We start from the raw sequence: 23,592 nt of genomic DNA on the forward strand, positions 1-23,592 counted from the left end.
CTTTCACACATCCGGATTTTTGCTCTGCGGCACAATACGGCGTTCTGCAGAAAAACCGCAACCGGCTTTTGTAACGCCGATTGCGGTTTTTTTTTGCATTGACTTACATTAGTGCCGCATTGTGCCGCAGGGGCTTGCGTTCGGTCCGGTTTTGGCCGCATGCGGCAGATTTAGCCGATGCGGCGGCCGGATCGAACGTACCCTGCAACGTTTTTTGCTCCGGCAAAAAACACCGCATCGCGCCGCATCCGGCCGCTGCGGCGCATTTTTCAATGCATCCCTATGGAGGCCGGATGCGGCGCGATGCGGAAAAAACCGCATCCGGTCGCCGCATGCGGTATTTTCCACTGCGCATGCTCAGTAGCATGCCGCAACCGGAAAAAACCGGACCGGCCGCATGTAAAAACTGATGCAAAGGATGCGGTGTTTTCACCGCATCCGTTGCATAGTTTTCACAGCCGGATTGAGCCGCAGGGCTCAAACCGGATGTGTGAAAGTAGCCTAACAGCAGTAGCTGTATGCGGTAGAATAAATTTGAAACCATACTCCTTTTTTGATGGTTTTATATAATGGTTATCTGCCTGTAATTCTTAGCATTCACGACAACAGAAAATGGACAACGTTGAAAACCAGAAGTGCTGTGATCAATCCACACTTTATGCTTACTTGGCTTCAAAATCAGAAGATGTCCAGAAATTTTACCATCTTGGAACTGGTTTTAACCAATGGAGCTAGCTAGCTACACCCGACTAAGGGCGGTTTCACATCTCCGGCTTTTCGCCGTTTTGCCAGTTCCGGCGCATGCCAGTACAGTGTATACAGTACAGTGGCAGCGCTGTAACTGCGGGGTCACATGCTCTGGTCACATGACAGCATGTGACCGGAGCTTTTCACGCTGCCACTGTATTGGCGTGCGCCGTAACCGGCTAACTGGCGTGCGCCGTAACCGGCTAACTGGCGTGCGCCGTAACCGGCTAACTGGCGTGCGCCGTAACCGGCTAACTGGCGAAAGCCGGAGGTGTGAAACTAGCCTAAGTAGTCTGGCCAGAAGTAATCTTCATATAAGAATTGGGGCAAAAAAAACAACATACCTTTCACATGGAAACTAGTTCAAGTGACTTTATGCACAAAATCTTAGGAACTGGGGTGTAATATAATTGTATCAGGTTGCTTGGTCTTATGAGGCAAAACATGAAGTATTTGTATGTATTAGAAGGCATTTTGTTTGGCAGAGGGCTGAAGTACAGTACAATTATGATTGTCTGCAGGCAACAGTGAAGCATGGTGGAAGCTCCTTTGCAAGTTTGGGTCTGTAATTCATTACAGTTGAGGAACTGGTCAGGACTAATGGTGGTCTCAATGCTGAGCAGTACATACAGGCAGATACTTTTGCATCTGGGAGTTTCTGGCACCAAATTTATTTTTCGATATGAATGTATTTCCAAACAGAGCAAATATCATAAGGACTGTCTTCAACTTGAAGAACTAGGAGTCCTAGAATTGATTTATGATATGGCCTCCACACAGCGATCTGGGATTACATGAAGACACAAGCCTACATTCCCAGAAGGTCTGTGGTCCGTTCTCCAAGATGTTTTAGACATCCCCCTAAGTTCCTTCAAACACTGTGTGAAGTGTGCCTAGAATTGATGCGGTTTTGGAGGTAAAGGGCGGTTACACCAAATGATTTGATTTCTCTTTTCATTCACTTAATGGGCAATTTTTTTTTTTTTTATAAAGCATTCTTATTTTGTAACATTTTCTACAAATATATATATATGTTTTGCACATTATTGTATTTTGGTTAGTGAATTTTTCTTCTGCATAAAATGAATTTGGTATTGCAATACTTACTGGTCACCGTTGGCTGCTATTTTCAGCACCGATCTTCTCCATCATCACGTAACTAGATTTGGGACCTACCAAATCACAGTCTGTGAAATTGGGGTCAGTTTTTTTTAATGTAAATGCCCCCATATACTAATGTCTAATGACGTCTGAAACTAACAATATTGACAGGTACAGCTGACGGTCTAATGTCTATGGTGGTGCCGGCAAACTGATGGTCTGGAGTGCTGTCATTTGTGAATGTCCAGTTTCAGGCAGCTGACCATGTTGTGCTGCCAGAAATGAGCCTCCGGCTTATGTGTCAGCGGCTATCTCATAGAGAACACGAGCGCGTGGCCAAACGTGCTCCTGTGTGTGACCGAGCCATCTAATGTGTATGGCTAGCTTAAGTCTGAGACTCGGAACAAGGCTAAAGGGCTTACATCGAGAAAAGTGAAAAAGTGACCACTGCTCCACAGAGCAGACACTGATTCAGCAGGTCCCAAATGTGGTCACATGAGATTGGAGTGGAGCTGGAAACTACAGAAGACACCGGCTGTTAAGTATTGTAAAACTCTATGTATACATGATACTACTTGCTAATGGATAGAGGAAGATCACTGGATTGCTCCTTTTTTTATTTTTAAAAAAATAAAATAAAATACAAAATGTAAGTATTGTTACTCCACTTACCGAAAATTGTAATGAAAAGTGACCAAAAATCATATCTATTTAAAAATGAGACCACTAAGAGCGATAGTTTGTCCCACAAAATAAAAAGCCCTCCTACAGCTCCATAGATATGAATTTATTTAGTTTTTTATGGGGTGTAGAAAGTCTAGTTTTGACTTCTCATCGGGGTAGTCCGGTCTGACTACAATGCTTGGCAAGCTGCTCAAGCACCATTGTTTCAGAAACCCATTCCTGGCCGCAATAGCACAGATGGACTAGGACTCGTTCTGCCTGTGGTTCAGGGAGCATAAATCTGATGTGTCCCTTTTTAAGGCTATGTGCGCACACAGCGTGTTTTTGGCCGCAAAAACGCTCCGGTAATCACACGCGTTTTTACTGAGTTTCGGTGCGTTTTTGGCTGCGATTTACTGCGTTTTTGATCACTCCTTTTTGCTGCGTTTTTCGAATGCATTGCATGGGTGAAAAACGCAGGAAAGAATTGACGTCCATTTTTTTTCTTTCTTTTTTTTTTTTTTACTCAAAAACGCAGCAAAAAAAATTGTGTGCGGACAGCAAAAATGAAAAGTCATAGACATTACTGGGGAAGCAAAGTCATGCAGTTTTGAGCCCAAAAACGCTCAGTGCACACATAGCCTTAAGCAAATCTGTCAGCAGCTCTTTGCTACCCCTTTTGAGAGCAGCATGATATAGGGGTGGAGACCCTGATGCCAGTGGTAAAAGCTGCTGACAGACCCCCTTTGTCTGTGGCAGGTGTCTTTGCTGTGTTCTATGCTGCAGCTATCCTAATTTTATTGTTGTGCTGCATTTATTTTTAAATTGATATATATGTAACACAGATGGGTAAAGAATGCCTCTCTGCACAGCTTTGTACAGTTTCGGAGACTTTCTTCTGCATTATGTACTTTTATAATATAATTTACTGACAGAAAACAAAGCGGAGGCAGGTTTGAGCCGCAGACTGTAGCACAGAGCGTGGCTCTGCAGGAACATGTGCCTCGTGCAATGCTCCAGCCCATTATATATAATTGAAGTGCCGGCATCAAGCCTTTCCAGCAGTTTGAATCATTTATGAGGCACCTGTTCTTAGCGATGGTGCTCGTGACATTCCTGCTTCCACAATCTGCCTTTAATAATATATAGATTCCCCTCTTCTTTGGTAGTAGTTTATAAAATATTCACATTTGTGGTGTCTGCGCGGTGAGTGCAGTTGTCGGACAGCGAGGCAGATGATTGTATTTGTGTGATTCCCGTCCGATTTACGTGACAAGCAGCGGCATTTCACAAGCCTGACTTGTGCCTTCCTATCACTTCTCATTGTCTTTATCCCTGTCCGTCTGCACGTCAGGAGCAGGAGGGAGGAGACGTCTTGGTACCTCAGTGTAGTAGTGCATACAGATGGAGAAAGCAGTGTTATAGGAAGCTTCAGGCTTGTGGGTTTTGCATTGACCTGTAGCCACACCACAGAATCTTCTCTCCCCGTTACAAAAGGATATGAAAGCCGTGTAGTAACCCCCACCTCTGTGGATGGTGGAGGGTTTAATGGGCTTGTCTTATAAGGACGACCCGTTTCTTTGTGCCCACTTAGGATATGTGGACATCATACAGGGGATTTCCTGTTTGGGCCAGCATTGGCCCCCTGAAGTGGCATTTTTCATCCTTTAGTGCTTTCAGCCGAATAGCCGCCTGACAAATTCATTTGTTTACCAGGGGATGATAATTGCTCATACTGCCGCCTTTTTGAAAGAGGTTGCCTCTGATGAAACGGCCCCTTCAAGTCCAAAGTTGTTTCTAAATGGTCTGGGGTCATATTTAACCTTCCATAAATGAAAGCTGCCCTTCATCACTACTGTACATAGTTCCATGCTGTGGCCTGTGGTATCTCGTACACTTCCCTCCCCTGACACGCTGCTTACATCCCTCATTAGCTATAAAGTAGCACATAGAAGGTCAGTGGTGGATATCACAGCTCAGCACTCTGCACTTGATGTGTATAAGCAGATGCAGTTTAGAGGACAAATGAACCTTTCTGTATGAAGAAGGTACAGAGGAGGCTTTTCATTGGAACATCGCTTACAACATCCACCGCGACATTGTTTCCAGGACGATAATGATTTGCATTAGATCTAAAACAGAAGGGCGTACGCACGGCCATGAAATGTGATCATTTTGATATCATGGGTGTATACCGCCTTGCCCTTTCGTGTAAGAAACTGCAGAGAACTCTGGATGCTTATGTAGGTCTGTTATGGCCACACTGGATTTTGTATATTGAGATTTAATTGAACCGACAGAAGCCACAAGATTTAAAATTTTTATTTTTCAAACTCTTTTTATGATACTTGTATGACTTGCATTTATTATGTAAGCACACAAGACATTTGTATCAAGACATTGTACCTGGAAGAAAAGGGGTTAACAATCCGCTCTGTTGGTGCAAGAAAGATGAAGCAGAATGTGTAATCCACCCAAGTACTGCAGTTTATTCAAGTCTACGCGTTTCAAGTAATAGCTTCTTCAGGACCCACTCCTGGTTTTGACTTGCAAATTCTTAGTAGTTTATGGCCTGATGAAGTTTACTTGAAACACGTAGACTTGAATAAAATGCTTGGATTACACATTTTGCTTCATATTTCCTTTCCCGGCAGCGTGACTTGTTAACCCCCTTTCTTCCTGGTATACTGTTTCTCAATCGTGGGTACACTGCAGCCGTGGGCACACAACCCCAACCAGTTGAGTTTCTTTCATTTACACCTATACCATCACCTGGATAAGACCATATTGCACTTGTCCCAACCACACTTTTTTTTTTTTAACCCTTGTATCAGGACATTGACAGTGCTAGTTGTGTTTTTTAAGACAGTTTTAGATTTCATGCATCTTTTTTTCCTGCCTTAGGGGGGGCAGATAAGCGGAGGGTGTTACATCTTGATTGTATATCCTAATGCTTAAAAATAACATGTCAGCAGAAAATGACTTATCAGGTTTGTCTAAGGCTAGTTTCACACTTGCATTGAACATCCATTGCATTGCGTTGTGACATGTAACGGATGCATTGCATATAATGGTACAACGGATGCAACGGATCGTAGAAAACGGAAAGCTTTTTTTTTTTCTCTTTACAGTTTTACCGGCAGCAGACTATTGTGAACGATCAGCTGATCACTCGGCGGCCGGGCGCTCAGCTGAGCGCTCTCACATGCCGGCGGCCGGGCGCTCAGCTGGGCGCTCTCACATGCCGGCGGCCGGGCGCTCAGCTGGGCGCTCTCACATGCCGGCGGCCGGGCGCTCAGCTGGGCGCTCTCACATGCCGGCGGCCGGGCGCTCAGCTGGGCGCTCTCACATGCCGGCGGCCGGGCGCTCAGCTGGGCGCTCTCACATGCCGGCGGCCGGGCGCTCAGCTGGGCGCTCTCACATGCCGGCGGCCGGGCGCTCAGCTGGGCGCTCTCACATGCCGGCGGCCGGGCGATCAGCTGGGCGCTCTCACATGCCGGCGGCCGGGCGATCAGCTGGGCGCTCTCACATGCCGGCGGCCGGGCGCTCAGCTGGGCGCTCTCACATGCCGGCGGCCGGGCGCTCAGCTGGGCGCTCTCACATGCCGGGCGATCAGCTGGGCGCTCTCACATGCCGGGCGATCAGCTGGGCGCTCTCACATGCCGGGCGATCAGCTGGGCGCTCTCACATGCCGGCGGCTGGGCGATCAGCTGGGCGCTCTCACATGCCGGCGGCTGGGCGATCAGCTGGGCGCTCTCACATGCCGGCGGCCGGGCGATCAGCTGGGCGCTCTCATGTGCTGGCTGATCAGCTGAACGTTCGGCCACCGAGAGACAAAATTAAAGTTTCCGTGATTAAAGAAATAAAAAAAAATGAGCATGCGCAGTGAAAAATAGAGGATTCCGCCGCTGGAAAAACCTTAAATGCTACGTTCCTTCCACCCGGTGCAAGCAATGCAGCGTCGGCCAGCGGAAGCAACGCAGGTACTTTTGGCACAATCCGTCGTCCATACAAGTCTATGGGAAACAGCGGAATCCGTTAACGGATTCCGCGGTTTTCCAAAAGGGCGGATTGTGACTGAAGGAAAAAACGCAAGTGGAAAAGTGCCCTAAGGCTACTTTCACACACCAATTTTTTCCATCAGTCACAATCTGTTTTGTGACTGATGCCACGGATCAGTCACAGTTGTGGTACAACTGATGGGACTGAATCCTGTAAAAAAACGGATCCGTCGTACCAGCTTTGGAGCCTTGCTATTTGATTGTTTACATATTGGGCATGCTCAGTAGAAAATGATGGAATCCAGCACTGGATTCCGTCGTGTGACGGATTATGGCGGAATCCTGCACCATAAACAACCATTATACCTCTTAACGGATTGCGAGAGAATCTTGAGCAGTGTGTCGTTTCGACGCTAGGAAAAAATGTTACATTGTGCGTTGCTTCCGCCCGACGGTCAGTCAACCCATGACTGATCAGTTGCGCAACGAATGCAACGCTAGGCCATCAGTCGCAATCCTTCGTTAATACACGTCTATGGGAAAAAGCGGAATCCTGCAAATTATTTTGCAGGATTGTTTTTTCTCAAAGCGACGGATTGTGACTGAGGGAAAATGATGGAAATGTGAAAGTAGCCTAGGTGTATTTTTTGGGAAATGTTCACCCCCTTTCCCATTACCCCACCTTTGCTTAAAGTTAGAAATATTGCCATTTTTACATTACCATTGGGGCTTTTTTTTTTTTTTTTAAGACTTTGTCCGTGTTGTTTCATGAATCCACCTGTACCTTAACAGCAATGGAGCTGACCTAACTTGTAATACTTTGTATTCAATTTTAATACTAATTTTAATACTTTGTATTAAAGTATCTAACGAGTGTGTGCATTGATGGTTATAAAGGGTGTTGTGATCGCTAGATCCTGTGTTTTCAGCTGTGTATACAGGTATAACCTGTCATTGTGATCCTTCCTCTGCTGATAAGGAGTCTGCTGAAAACTCAGAGTCCTTATTAGACAAGGCAAAAATCACGCTTAAAATCGTAATATAGTTCTAAAGACAGCGACTGTGTGTAATAGCTAAGATTTTTCAACTTGCTAAAAATTATCACTTGTTGGCATAAATTTTCACAGTGTAATAAGTGTCTAAGCTGGAATACATGCTTTTGTGAATGACTAGTGGCTTTCCATCGACCGCACCATTATGAGCTTGTCTGAACGATAACGACTCGATAACTACACTCGTCAATCGCTATCATAAAAAAACCAAAACATAGTGTCTAATAACACCTTTACCCACAGACAGGAAGTATGAGTCTTATTAAAAGTGGTTAGTGTGTAAATTGCAAGATTACAATATTTAATTTTAAACGAAGATTGATATGAGAAAAAGTCGCTAAATTTAATAAAGCAAAAAAAAAAAAACACCCCAAAAACAATGCAACACATAAAAAAAAATAATAAATATATACAATTTTCTGGTTCATTCCCTTTAGGGGAACTTTGTAGTTGGGATGTTGCCAAAACACACATAGTAAAGCAGCAGCGCAGGACCCATGTAGTGTATTATCTGTCTGTTATTTTACATGACTGCAGTCGTTTGGGGATCAATTTGTTATTAAAGGGGTTTTTTTGTTTTTAATAATGCGCACAGCGCTTGGCTGTTTACTTCCCGAGCTAATTATACATTTGTCAATTGTCCACTATACAGCTGATGCGTTAAGGGTGGGAAACCTACCCACTGCTTTTCCCCCTCATATTAGATTTACAATAAATATTGGTGTGGGGCATCATAGAGATATAAAGGAATGGTTGAAGTTTTCTAGATCGTCTGAATCTGTTATACACAAGGTCATGTGCACATGTTGACTATTGGTGATTTTTTTTTTTTTTTTTTTTTTTTTTTTTTTAACCTCCGTATTCAAACCTGGAGTGGAACAGTCAGTGGAAAGTATAATAGATTCACCGGCACCACTTCTGGTTTTTGAGAGTTAAGTGTGTGTGCACATGTTGAGTATTTGCAGCCCACAAATATGCTACAAATACTTGTAATAGCAGGAAAAGCACTAAATAAAATTCACACTTTTTTTTTTTTACATTTTTTTTTCCCTCTTTGTTGTAATGGGTTTGGCCTCCTTCACACATCCGTATCTCTGGTACATGTGACATCTGTTTTCACACATACTGGAGACACGGGTACCCATAGACCGATTTTTTTTTTTTTTTTTTTTTTTATCAATGGGGTTTGTGCACAATTGTGTGTGTTCCCGTGGAGCACACGTATGTCCGTCTGCTCCACACGTAGAATATCCATTTTTCTCTAGTAGCATAGATGTGACACGGACCGCATGGACTGCACACTGATGTGCCCAGTGTGGCATGTTCTGGAGAAAACCACGTTTCTGTGAAATAAAATGAATTTCTATATTCACCTTCTCCAGCCATTGCTGTCTGTTGCTGCTGTCACTTGCTTTCGAACCCAGCTCATTATGCTCATCGCTTATTCACTGCACCAAGCAGTAGCAACGCCCCAGATAGCAGCACCCTGGACAGGTAAGTATAGAAACTGCGGGTGTCACACGTATAGCACACTGACAGCACACACTGGACACACATGGACATACGCACCTACACCACGGACTGTGCAAAACGTGTGTGTTCTGCACGGACGTGTAAAAGAGGCCTTAAAATGTAGAAAGAATAGACATTCTGCAGATTTGAAACTACATTGTCATGACATTTAAGAATTCTCATTCACCTTGCTGGGACAGTAAAATGCTGTGCTTTTTCCCCGCAGAAAAAAGTGCAACCTGTTAACATAGTTTAATTGTTTTACTTTTTTCCCTACTGGTGCTACAATGTGTAATTTTAGGGTCAACATTTTATAGTTAAATGTATACATTTTTAAAAAAGTTTAAAATGAACCCTTTCAAGCTAAGGACGTCCTTGACCTTGTCTATCCCCTTACTGTGGGCTCACATGGCAAGCTCGCATTATTCCCCGCACATGTCTGCTGATTTTAATCGGCAGACGTGTGCAGCTCACCGGTAGCGGTGGATCGGCACTAGCACCTGATAACCCCTTAGGCTATGTGTCCACGGTAGAATGTTGCTGCGGATTTTTCTGCATGAAAATCCGCGACTTTCCCGGCAAATCCGCACCTTTTCAAAGGTGCGGATTTGCCGCGGATTTTGGTGCGGATTTTTATTTTTTTTTTTCCTAATTCTGAAGCCAAAATCCGCAACAATAATTGACATGTTGCAGATTTTTCCGGATCAAAATCCGCGGCAAATCCGCCGCGGAAAAATTCGCAGCATGGGCACAGCATTTCCAAAATGCCATAGAAATGGCTGGGAAGTGCCGCTGCTGCAGATTTTCGGAAAATCCGCGGCTTTTCCGCAGCGTGGACACATGGCCTTAGATGACGCTGTCAAATTGACATCGCGATATAGCATGTGCCGGCAGGGATCACTCTGTTCCCAGCAACCATCAACGCTCGCTCCCGTGACGCGATCATGGGGCGCCAATGCGTTTCCATGACAGCGTGGGGTCAGACGATGACTCCTGTGGCTGTCATTCACTTCCTGTGATCCCGGCAGAGCACCAGGATTCACAAATCATCAGCATTACTCTATGCCTGCAGTCTGATCGCTTATGCTGAGTAAAGTTCCCTAAGGGGGAACGCAATAAAAATTGTAAAAAAAGAAGTGTTTAAAAATATGCGCTCCCCCCCCCCTCAACTTTTGCCCCGTTGAAAGTAAAATAATAAAAAAAATTACACACATTTAGTATCTGCAGTTTCCATGTTTCCAGTTTTTTGGCACCACAAGATTATTAATAATAATGATAATAATAATAATAATATTATTAATAATTAATATTTCATTTATATAGCGCTATTAATTCCACAGCGCTTTACATACATTGGCAACACTGTCCCCATTGGGGCTCACAATCTAGAGTCCCTGTCAGTATGTCTTCGGAGTGTGGGAGGAAACCGGAGACCCCAGAGGAAACCCACGCAAGCATGGGGAGGACATACAAACTCCTTGCAGATGTCATCCTTGGTGGGACTAGAACCCAGGACCCCAGCACTGCAAGACTGCAGTGCTAACCACTGAGCCACCCACAAGATTGTATTAAAATGCAATAACAGGTGATCAAAATAACAAAACGTATCCACTTAAGTGTATAATTACAAACTCTAGGACACACAAATAATTCATCATTGAGCCCCAGATTCTGATGAAAAATGAGGCAATTTTGTTTTTGTTTTGTTTTTTTTGACACTTATGAATTTTTTTTTTCATCACTTAGATAAAAGTAAAACTATACATGTTTTTGGTATCTACAAACTCGTACCGACGTAAAAAATAATAATTCCAGGTCAGTTTTACCATATATTGAACACTGTATAAGTGGAAAACTTGAAAAACAATCGTGGAATTGCACACTTTTTTTTTTTTGCAATTTCACTGCGCTTGGAATATTTTTCCAGTACAATATGGGGCAGAATGAATGGTGTCGTTAAAAATTACAACTCGTCCCACAAAAAAACTGCCCTATGGCTATATTGACAGAAAAATAAAGTTATGGCTCTTGGAAGAAGAGGAAAAAACGAAAAGTAGAAAAAAGCCGGAGTATGAATGGGGTTAAAAAAAAAAAAAAAAAAAGTTGTAGAATTTAAGAATATTTTCCAATTTTTGCTGTTTTTAAATCACAGTTCACCCGGAGAAGTAATCTCATTGGCAGCATTGTTGTGGCTCTCAGTGACCGATCCAGAAATATACTGTTTAGCATAGACTTATTCCCTCCCTTAAAGCACTACTCCAGTGTATTTTTTTTTTTTTTCTTTATTTTGGAGCTTTTAAATGTAAGTCTCCTGTCCCCCATCTTCATTGGCTTCCAGTTGATTTTTGGCGATAGGTGTCCTGCTGGCATCTCCAGTGTTTAATGTTGCTGGAGGTCCCAACGCCATACGGAGAGCCTTGTTCTTCCCTCTTTTGTGTGTCTGGCTGTGAGTGGCATTGGGAGCTTGTGTCGTAACTTCCAAGTTCAGGCCAGTCAGAAAGTACGGGCACTAGATTGTGCCACGGGACCAGAGTTGGGCCGAACAAGCATAAATCTGCAGGAGGGTGAGTGAAAGAATTGGGGCAGAAGCACGACTCCGACGCTACCCTCACCCCCCCCCCCAAACAAAACGCTGGAGTGGGGCTTTTAAAACATGCAGGCTGAGTAAAGTGTGCATGTGTATGGAGTAATCGGCAAAAATGGCTATGCGCATCTGAAGCAGAGCCTAAAGCCATTTCTCCATACACTGTACAGTTGGCTCTCACACTGGCGTATAAAACGGAAGAGTGCAATGTGAGAACAAAAATCGCATTGCACTCGACCGATGTTAGTCAGTGAGGCAGAGCAGATCTGTAATTTGTTTTTTTTTTTTTCTTTTCCTCAGCTCAAGTCGGACTGAAGAAAAAAAAAAAAAAATCATAACATGCTGCAGTTGCACTCATCTATCGGACTCTACTCTATTAATGGGTGCAAGAAAAAAACTGCACGCCGCACACGTTTTGTGTGACATCTGTGTTTTATGGATACATACAATTCTGTACCCTAGAACACTGAGAATGGTCCTATAAATTACTGTAGAATAATATTTGCTGAGAAAAACCCCACATCATAAGGATGTCATTGCATACAAATGCTAGGTGAGGAAAAAAATAGCACATACATCACTTATGGAATACCAAATGCGGGGGGTGACATGTTCTGTCTACGGTGCGGGGCTGTGCTGGCTGCGGTGGGCACTATGTGGAGCAAGGCAGTGCAGGGGTGAGATGCTCTTTTGGCGCTGCGATCTTCAAATAATACCGCCAGGAGTCGACTCATGCGCAGATCGAGCTCTTGGGGCTTTCATTGAGCAGAGAGCTCAATCTGCACAGATTCCGGGCGGCATTATTCAAAAATCACATCGCCGATAAAGCATCCCTCACTCCACTGATCAAAGCCACCCAGCAGCCACCCCCCCTTTCCCCTCGCCGGCCACCCAGCATCCCCCCTCTCCCTGCCGGCCACCCAGCGGCCGGCCACCCACCAGCCCTCTCCCCCCCCCCCCCCCCCCCTTCCTCCTGCCGGGCAGCCAGCGCCGCCGGCCACCCAGCAGCGCCCCCCCGCCGCCTCCTGTGACACCCGCTCCACCACTACATAGTTTTTGGTCAATGCCTAAAAATCCTATGAGTGTATATGTTGTCTTTAGAGATCTGTACACGTTTAGCTAATGAATGGCTCCCCCCAATGTATACAGTATTGGCTGCTTATGTGCACCTGTTTTTTTCATAGTCAGCAATGTAACCACCAATGCTTGGTTGTCTGGTTTAATATAGCATAATCCATTGCTGAACAAGTCTGTAAGTGACAAGAAGTGGTGTAACAACCTATTTGTGCCCTTCACAGATGCCTTATTGAAATTCCAAGTCCATGCCATGAAAGTGCGGCTGGCTAGTGTTATCTTGTGATGCTTTTAGCTTATTATGTATATTTTGCTCTTTGATGTATTATGATTTTCCAGTCAATCTGCCGAAGGTTAACGCTTGCAATAACCGTATTTCCCCCTAATTTGTTAATTGTTATGATTTTGTGTACTTTATTTTTCCTGTAGAATTAGACACCAGTATGACCATGAGAGGGCAAAGGTGAACCCCAGAGAACGGTCTAATGGGAAGAGCAACCTTATTATATTGTGTAATTTTGATGCTGATTGTGCTGTGTGATACCTTGATATAGATGATATTTGCACATCTCTATCACCTGTATCAGGCAATTTCATTATTGGCACACTTGTGTAAAGTTGACCCAATTGTGTGGATTATTTGGCCATTCAGTGAGATGTCCAGTTTGTTATAAACCATTTTATTATTAGCATTAATATTAGCAATGTTAGTAAAATTGTTAGTATTTGTAATATTAGAAATACTGGTAATGGTGGTTAGTATTCTAAATAATATTTTTACTATTTTAAATATTTGTAATAAAGTACTAATAGAAAAAATAATATGCAGTTATAATATTATATTATAAATATACCTGTTTTTACGAACAGTATTTTTAGCATTAGTATTATAAACTTTATTTGTAGAATCAGTGTTTGAGAATATGTAGATCTAGTAATTTTTGAATAATGAATATAATTTTATAGGAAATGTTTTACCATATTATAAGCAGTGAGTACCTATGTTTTTTTTCTTTAACAGCAGGCCCCTACATTTGTTTAAAATTATAGCTTATAATCCTTTACATGCAAGAATAAATGACGCAGTTTCAATTTCATGACGTCCTTTAATTTGGTAGTATAGCAGCAGTTTGACATTAATGGTGGCTCACGATTGTACAAGCTTTGGAATGAGTGTTACCAAAAATCAAACAATATAACGATCGCCCTTGTCTCATACGTGATGATGGGGGTGAATCTGCAGGATGAGAGTCTGGGCAATGACAAGAGGTACACCTGACTTAAGTCTCTAGTAGGATACAGTTCATCGCATAATGTCTCTTGATTTGTATATGACAATAGAATATAGACTGAGCACTGTCCACACAACGATGCATATTTAGAAGCATTTGCGGTGGACAATGGATGGTCCAGCTTCATCGTATTCTTGCTTGCTGATCCACATCTGCTGGAAGGTAGACAGTGAGGCCAGGATGGAGCCTCCGATCCATACTGAGTACTTGCGCTCAGGTGGGGCAATGATCTTAATCTTCATGGTGCTTGGGGCTAGAGCAGTGATTTCCTTCTGCATACGGTCAGCAATACCTGGGTACATGGTGGTGCCACCTGAAAGAACGTTGTTGGCATACAGGTCTTTGCGAATATCAATGTCGCACTTCATAATGCTGTTATAGGTGGTCTCATGAATACCAGCAGACTCCATGCCAATGAAGGAAGGTTGGAAAAGGGTTTCTGGGCAGCGGAAACGTTCATTGCCAATGGTAATGACTTGACCATCAGGCAGTTCATAGCTCTTTTCCAGGGAAGATGAAGATGCTGCGGTGGCCATCTCATTTTCAAAGTCCAGAGCCACATAACACAGCTTTTCCTTGATGTCACGGACAATTTCTCTCTCCGCTGTTGTGACAAAAGAATAGCCACGTTCAGTGAGAATCTTCATAAGGTAGTCGGTGAGGTCACGGCCAGCCAGGTCAAGACGCATGATGGCATGAGGCAATGCATACCCTTCATAGATGGGGACGTTGTGTGTGACACCATCGCCAGAGTCCAGGACAATGCCAGTGGTACGACCAGAAGCGTAGAGAGACAGTACAGCCTGGATAGCAACATACATGGCAGGAACATTGAAGGTCTCAAACATGATTTGTGTCATCTTCTCCCTGTTAGCCTTTGGGTTCAATGGAGCTTCTGTAAGTAGGGTGGGGTGCTCTTCAGGAGCGACACGCAGCTCATTGTAGAAGGTGTGGTGCCAAATTTTCTCCATGTCATCCCAGTTAGTGATGATACCATGTTCAATGGGGTATTTCAGAGTAAGGATACCTCTCTTGCTTTGGGCTTCATCACCTACGTAGGAGTCTTTCTGTCCCATGCCTACCATGACACCTTGGTGGCGAGGACGGCCCACAATGGATGGGAATACAGCTCTGGGTGCATCATCTCCTGCGAATCCAGCCTTCACTAAGCCGGAGCCGTTGTCACAGACCAAGGCAGTGGTCTCTTCGTCGTCACACATGGCTGTTAGTGCAGGAAGCTCTCAACACGTTCACAGGGAGGTCAGATGCCGAATGCTGCAGCTAGGACTCAGCTGTAGAAGCAAAGGCTTTATATATTCACTTCCATCCCCCTTTTTTTTTTTTCTCTTTGTAGTTCTCTTCCCTAGTTTAGGAATGCTTTGGGAGTCCCCCCTATGGCTTCCCATATTTGGTTCTCAAAAAGGACAGCCCATGTTACCCTCTGGGTTACTGTGTGTATGGGAGGATCTTGTCACACTGCCCTGTGTAGCCATAAATGGATAGTTGTCAGCTGCGGTCCCTGGATCCACACATCTCCTGGCATACAAGACTGAGTGACAGTGACATATTCCTGGAGAACAGCTGAAGAGGGTTAATCTATGCAGCTATGTGCAACAAATGAAGAGGCACACTTCTGAAAATCCGTGCCAACCTCCTTGCCCATTAATGGATATGCTTGTTACTCTGAGATAAGGATTGGGGCTTTAAAATAGTTTATAAGTGCTTATAATAATAATTATATGTGCACTCATGTAATGCTCTTGGCTGCTGAGCAGAACATTTTGCTATATCTGCATATGGTTAGTATATACCTAGTCCATTCACTGTGAGAAATGACCAGTCGCTATATACTGTGTGTGTGTGTGTGTGTGTATATGTGTGTATATATGTATGTATGTATGTATGTATATATGTGTATATATATGTATGTATATGTGTATATATGCGTATATATGTATGTATGTATGTATATATGTGTATGTGTGTGTGTGTGTATGTATGTATGTATGTGTATGTATGTGTGTGTGTGTGTGTGTGTGTATATATATATATATATATATATATATATATATATATATATATATATATATATATATATATATATATATATATATATATATATATATATATATATATATATATATATATATATATATATATATATATACCGTATTTTTCGGACCATAAGACGCACTTTTTTTCCCCCCAAATGTTGGGGGAAAGTGGGGGGTGCGTCTTATGGTCTGAATGTGGCTGCGGGGAATGTGGGTGCTGCGGTGGAGCGGGTCATCGGGGGCACGAGCAGGCTGTAGCAGCCTGCCGTGACCACGTGGACCCGCTCATTTAATATGCACGCCCATCCCCCGCCCATCATCCCTCAGCGCTGAAGCCGGCGCTGACAGGTGGGCGGGATGATGGGCGGGGGATAAACAGCCGGCTCGCATGATCACCCCTGGCAACTACGGCCTGGAGTGATCATGTGCGGCTGTATTCACTGCTCCCCGCGCGTCATCATCAGCGCAGGGAGCAGTGAATCAGTGAGTGTACAGTACTCTCTGTTCCCTGCAGCATCGCTCGTACTTCCGTCTGTGTCAGCGGCAGCGCCGCTGATTGGAGCCGTCCCCATTACCCTGCTGGATCGCGATCATCTCCTGTGTTTGTGCCGGCAGCTGAGTGGAGACTAGCGGCCGCACAGCGATGACGTCATCGCTGTGCGCACGTGTCCACACGCAGCGGCCGGGACACTGGCACAGACACAGGAGATGATCGCGATCCAGCAGGGTAATGGGGACGGCTCCAATCAGCGGCGCAGGTACGGCCGCAGGTTTACCGCAGCTGCCCGCCGGCATCCGCAGCTATTTTTAGCTGCGGTAGTACAGCGGAATAGCTGCGGTAAACCTGCGGATATTCATGTGATTTACCTGCGGATGTCCCGGCCTCTATCTCCATAGTGGAGGGCCAGGATTTCCGCAGGAATAATTGACATGCAGTTATGTGCGGCTGCGGGACATCCGCAGCACATTCCGCAGCCGCACATTCAGCAGCCGCACATTTCCGTGGACACAGCACTCCCCATGTCCCATAGGATAACATGGGGAGTGTCTGTACTTGCTAAAACCTGCAGATTTATCTAGAAAATCCAGATAAATCCGCAGGTTTTCCGCGGCAAAATCTGCAGAAGCAAGCTCCCGTGGGCACATAGCCTAATACAGTACAATGACATTGCGGCATGCGCCGGTCACATGTTCCGATCACATGACAGCATGTGACCGGACGTTACCGCGATGCCATTGTACTGTATTACACTGTACTGGAGTGTACCGGATCCGTAAATCCGGCGAAATGCCATGTGTGTGAAACGGGCCTAAGGCCACATGCCCACGTTTGTATTTGGTGAATTTTGTCCCGTATTTAGAACCCAAATTCAGGAGTAGGTAATAAATACAGATTTGGTGCTTGTGTTTCTATTCTACTTTCCTCTGATTGTTCCACTCCTGGCTTTAACTTACAAATACGAAGGTAAAAAACCCTCCAAATACTCAGTGTGCACATGGCCTAAGGTTATCTAGACACAGAGGGAGTCACGCTCACCTGGACAAAGTTGTGCCCAGCTCCTGTATAAGCCAATCAGATGAACTGCTGCCCTCCACCTTCCTTGGCACGGTTGGGAATCCGGCCCATTACAAAATGATCCAAGAAAAAAAAAAAGGGTTCCTGCTGTAGGCGCTGTGCCAAATCCGATAGGTGGAAGATCCAGACATGTGCATGTATTTATCACAGAAGTTCAGTGTGGGACATTAATGCAATAAAAACAATAAAAAAATGGGGATCTCTAAAAAGACGCTACTGCTACAGGCACTTTATTTGGTATAGAATCACATCACGTTTCTCAGGTATTGTCATATTCCTATTCCCATAATTTATGTCCCAGACTAAACTTCCGTTTATAAATGAATGTACATGCTTGGTACAGACACCTAGTGGAATCGCTGGATCTGGAGCAGCGCCCGCAGCAAGTTTTTTTTCTTTTCTTCAAGCAGACATTTTTATATATGTGCTGGTCTGTTAGGCTGCCTCATAGATTCAGGCTCACAGATATACTTTGGCGTATCATTTATATCTTGCAGAGCAGAAACTTATGTCTTAATGGCTTTAAATTGGTTTCTTATGGTAGCATGTGTTAAGTGATTAGCAATGTCTTCATATCTGGGAAGTGACAGAAATAGGTTGGAATTTGTGAGGAGTGGGTGAGGAGACAGCTGAACAAGCCAAGGAAGAATTCCTAAAAAAGACAATGCATGTCTCTTGTGCGGACAGCTGGCCCGTCTTCACTCCACACATGGGCTGCCGTGCTCTAACCATTTTATCATTCTTTGTCAATTTTCTATGTATATATACTTTCAGTAGAACCATGTTCCTTCTACTGATATATATAAGCTATGTATATTAACCCCTTCAGCAGCGATTTTATTTTTATACTCCCCTCCTCCAAAGAGCCATAACTTTATTTATCCGTCAATATAGCCACATGAGGGCTTGTTTTTTTGCGGGGCGAGATGGACATTTGAATGACACCATTCATTCTGCCCCATATTGTACTGGCAAATAGTGGAAAAAAAGTCCCAAGTGCAGTGAAATTGGCCCCCCAAAAAAATGAAAAAAAACCATAAGATGTAATTGCACAATTTTTATTTATGTACAATGTTTAATGTATGGTAAAACTGACTTGGCATTATGATATCCCAGGTTAGTACAAGTTTGTGGATGCCAGACACATATAGGTTTAAAAAGAAATCGGAAGTTTTTCCGAGACCCGGACCTGGGGCTCATTTCACTGCATCTTTGCTTCTTCAGCTCACGTTTTTGTACCACTTTTTGATTTTATGCAATGTTTTGCTCGCCGCCTATTGCATTTTAATTCAATGTTGCTGCAACCCCCCCCCTCCACCCCCCCCAAAAAGAAAATCATAATTCTGGCGGTTTATTTTCTTGTTGGGCCATTTACTGCTCCAATTTTGTTGATTTTATATTTTGATCCAGAATTTCTGAACCAAATGTGTATTTTTTTTCCTGTTCTTTTTAATAGGGAAAAAGGGGGGTGATTTTAACTTTTAAGGTTTTGTTTTAATTTTTTTCATATTTTTAAACTTTTTTTTTTTTTCTTTAAAGGGAACCTGTCAGCAGAAATTTCTCAATAAACCTAAAAGATTCCCCCTCTGCAGCTCCTGGGCTGCATTCTAGAAAGGTCCCTGTTGTTGTGCCCCCTTTTGAGACCTAAATAAATACTTTATAAAGTCTTACCTTTTTGTATGCAAATCTTTTTTTTTTATGGTCACGGGGGTGGGCTGTCTTGCGTCCGTTATTCTCCCTCCTGGTCCTTTATGCCGTCCCCCATTGCTAATTTCCATACCTGAGGACGCCGCCCAGTGCTCCTGAGGTCTCGCGCATGCCCAGTGCCACTTTCGCAGCACTGACTGATTTTACAATATAGACCCGTCCACCGGGTCTGTGATTGGAAGCGTCAGACACGCTGTCACTCAGCGTGGGGGCGTATTTGACTGCAACCAATCACAGACACTGGTGGGTGGAAAAAGCTGTGCATGCTCAATGAAAGTAATGAGCAGCCCGAGAAGTGAATGGGTGGCCGTGGGAGCAGTGTGACAGCTGCGCTGGTGACTCGGTAAGTATGAAGCACTTGGTCCTACCCCTTTGCACTGGATTATTCTGGTTACATTTGATTATATGGAGGCCGGCATCCGGCCAGATTCCAGGGATCAATCCAGCGCCGACCCCGAGTTGATCGGGGATTGATTTGCGAGTCCTCCCATCACTAGTGAGAAACGCAGGGACAAAACGCAAAAAGAATTGACATGCTGCAGTTTCAGAAGTTTGTGACACGCTGCAGACAAAAAAACTGCAACATGCGCACAGCAAATCTGAATTCTCATAGACTTGGAAGTCAAACGTGAGCACTTTCTGACATCAAAACTGCACCAAAAAACATGGCAAAAACTCAGCATGCGCATATAGCCTTATACAAGCTGTACACTGACTTTCATTGTATCAAAATGTCAGATCTTCAGTGCTGTCCCATGAAAAGATGTCATTAAAAAAATCTACCAAAATGTGAGGGGTGTACTCACTTATGAGATATACTGTACATGTAACTGCTCACCTATCTGTCCTTCAGTGCTCAGCCCTGCAGTTTGGGAATGCTCAGACCTTTGTTACTGTCCTGTTCCTTTGCCAAATTTAGTAAAACCTCCAGTGAGCTATTTTCGAGAGGCTATATCTGACTACTAGACGAGCTTCAGATTACTCAGTAAGTCCAGAAGTGTCCAGCACAATATCCCAGCCACCATTCATCCAAATACGGCATTTCCTAAGGGTTATGGAATGGGATCAGGATCCTTCAGTGAATTTTCATGGTTTTCTAGTTTTATCTGCAAGCTCACATGTAGGAATGTTATCTAATAACAGTACCATGATGCCAAAGTATCCTTTGTTCTGGATTACTGGATGATTTAGGCATGGAAAGTAGAAAACCTTAAAGGGAACTAACCAGCTAGTTTTTCCACATATAAAGTACCATACTGGCGCAAGGGTGCGGATTCAAATCATACCTTCAGTTTACAGATTGGAGGCTTGATTACACAAAAATCCTTCATCAAGGATAAGTCCGAAGCAGAACGACAGTGTCTCCAATACAATGGCAGCGGAGGTGGTGGGATGCACAGGCGCTGACTCGGACAGCATTTTATTGAAGAGTTCCTGTAATACTTCAAGATGCTACTGAGCATGCGCCGGCTATAACTGTAATGGCGGTGACTGAGGGGAGAAATTTACATAACGGACAGCCCAAGCGCACAGGAGGAATATTTACACAAGACCCGACCCACATAGTACTGCTCCGATGCTCAAGCCACTGCACCAATTAAGTATTTTCTGAAGCTTTGATAGAGGATTTCCTGAAATCAAGCCTCCAATCTAAACAAAAGGTAGGAATTATGTTGAATATGCCTTTTTTTGGCAGGATGAATACAGCTATTTGAGGTCCAATTGTAAATTTGTCTTACGAAGCGTATTTTTGTCTTCTGTATAAGCCCACCAGTCCCCAGTATTATTCTTTGTGAAGCACCTTGTTGTATCTAATTTTAATAATAATTTGTGATTAATAAATGTATTCATAAACTTAGACCTTTTGTCACTTGTTTCAACCAGTAACGTGGTTCTTTCTCATAGTGCAGCTTTTGTCAGTGATCAGCACTTCTGGTGCAGCATGTGACCAGACCTGTATCAGCCTGCTCCAATAGAAAAGCAGCTTTCCCATGTCGGGTGTTTTACAATCGGAGCATGATGGACAGATCAGTCACATGATCCTCTATCCGCTGCCATTATTCAGTCAAAAGTACATGAAAACTGTACTAAGTAGTAAAAGTGGACAATCCCTTCAAGGAAGAAGGTATTTACACGTAGAAAGTTAGCTCTTGTCTTGGTCTGCTGCTTCTGGCCATGACCTGTGGCGTAAAAACCCTTCACAAAAGCCACACATTTGTTCTTTCACTATGGAATGTGTTTCAGACTTTGTGGCGTATGTGAGACTTATGTTCTAGAACTTCTGTGGCTATGTAATCATGGCGTCATTTTCAGGTGGAATTCCGCCTTGATCCCAATTAAACTAATGCACGATAAACGTTAAACACAAACTTATGCATCGCTATGCCAAAATGACGTGCTGTGTATTGTGTTCCATCTTTCTAACTACTTCTAAAAAAAGGGACTGGTCCAGTGCAAGCTAAACTGTTTTACATATACATTGTTTTTCTTTTTTAAATCTGCCGCAAAAACGTCCAGCAAATCTCCAAAGAAGACTCTTCAGGGAAAACCCAGCTGGAGTTTCCTGATACGTTTTCCGTTTTAGCAATGATGCCAGTATGACGACGTCTAAAAGGCTTTTAGCGTTATGTCACATATAGCTTATGTGAGTTAAAAATTGATATTTGGGATCTCTAGAATTTTTGGTTATGTAAGGTTTTCTGCTCCGTATTCCCAGTCACACATAGGGACATCAAAATCTAGAAGTGTAGTCAAAGTACAATACCCCTGAGGTGAGGAATCTGAAAAGTGGGTGTCGCTAATTAGCAATGTAAATGTGTGTTTTTGATGTGGAGCAGTGCGCTCCTTTCTACTCCCAAGTGAAACAGATTTCAGAATTCATAGATGGGAAGGTTTTTCTATTAGGCTAGTTTCACACTTGCGTTGGGTTGAATCCGCTGGGTCCATTGCTGCGCCGTTTTGACGCATCCGTTATTTGTGTGTTGTCAGCGGATGCAACGGGTCCGTTATTTCACAGGAATCCGTTAGCTGATTCCTGTGAAATAACGGACCCGTTGCATCCGTTCGGCGTCCGTCTAACTGAATGCGTCTGCTCCGGTTTTTCTTTTTTTTTTTTCCATTCTGGGCGTGCTCAGTAGAAATTAGCGGATTCCGTTGTAAAGTACTTTGCAACGGAATCCGCCATCATAGGGATCCATTATAACTATTGACGGATGTAACAGAATCTGCCGTTCGGCGTCATTTTAACGCAAGCAATTAACGTTACATTAATGTTACGTTGCTTCCGGCCAGCGGAAGCAACGCAGGTACTTTTGGCACAATCCGTCGTCAATACAAGTCTATGGGAAACAGCGGAATCCGTTAACAGATTCTGCTGTTTTCCACAACGGCAGATTGCAACTGAAGGAAAACAACGCAAGTGTGAAAGTACCCTTAGGGTATGTGCGCACGTTGCTTTTTACCTGCTTTTTACCTGCTTTTTTGCTGCTTTTTCTTCTGCGCTGTTTAATGCCAAAATGGATGTGTTCTTCTATTCAAGCAAAGTCTATGGGAATTTGGGTTTCTTGTTCACACTATGTTGTTCAAAATGCTGCCTTTTTGTGGCAGAACTTTGGTCAAAAACTCAGCTTTTCAAAGAAGCAACATGTCAATTGTTTTTGCCATTTGGGTTTTGCACTGCAAAGCTGAGTTTTTGACCAAAGTTCTGCCACAAAAAGGCAGCATTTTGAACAACATAGTGTGAACAAGAAACCCAAATTCCCATAGACTTTGCTTGAATAGAAGAACACATCCATTTTGGCATTAAACAGCGCAGAAGAAAAAGCAGCAAAAAAGCAGGTAAAAAGCAGGTAAAAAGCAACGTGCGCACATACCCTTATACTTGGGAATATCATTGGTGTCTAAAGATGGGGGGAAATGTTACATTCCATGGATTGCACCTGATAACAATTGAAGTAAAGTGCGCATTTTCCAGCTATTCCAGAGTACACCAGGCACTAGTAGCCCTGCTGAAGTCCAAATAAGGCTACAAAGGTGACCGAGCTGGACATGAGCCTGGCATTCAGCTCTTTAGTGAGTGCAATGCAGGCAGCAGCACCATACAGGCCAGTGGGGGAGGCTTCCAAGAGCATGTCAGAGGGCTGCTGCTGGAACAGTGCTTATATAGGCATTAGATATGCTCTTATTAGCCCCAGATCATGCAAATGGAGTGACAATCATTACTTATCTGT

General features: G+C 43.7%; 2 protein-coding genes across 3 annotated transcripts in view; one reads left to right on the plus strand and one right to left on the minus strand.

Moving 5' to 3' along the window:
* MED13L (mediator complex subunit 13L) overlaps positions 1-23,592 on the plus strand; it is a 209,660-nt gene that overhangs the window by 61,855 nt on the left and 124,213 nt on the right. The window lies entirely within an intron of this gene.
* On the minus strand, positions 13,821-15,443 carry LOC142297462 (actin, alpha cardiac muscle 1). The gene has a single exon (XM_075341690.1). The coding sequence runs from the start codon at positions 15,244-15,246 to the stop codon at positions 14,113-14,115; it is 1,134 nt and encodes a 377-aa protein (XP_075197805.1). The 5' UTR covers positions 15,247-15,443; the 3' UTR covers positions 13,821-14,112.

Source organism: Anomaloglossus baeobatrachus, chromosome 1 (assembly GCF_048569485.1).
Source record: "Anomaloglossus baeobatrachus isolate aAnoBae1 chromosome 1, aAnoBae1.hap1, whole genome shotgun sequence".
Lineage (NCBI taxonomy): Eukaryota > Metazoa > Chordata > Amphibia > Anura > Aromobatidae > Anomaloglossus > Anomaloglossus baeobatrachus.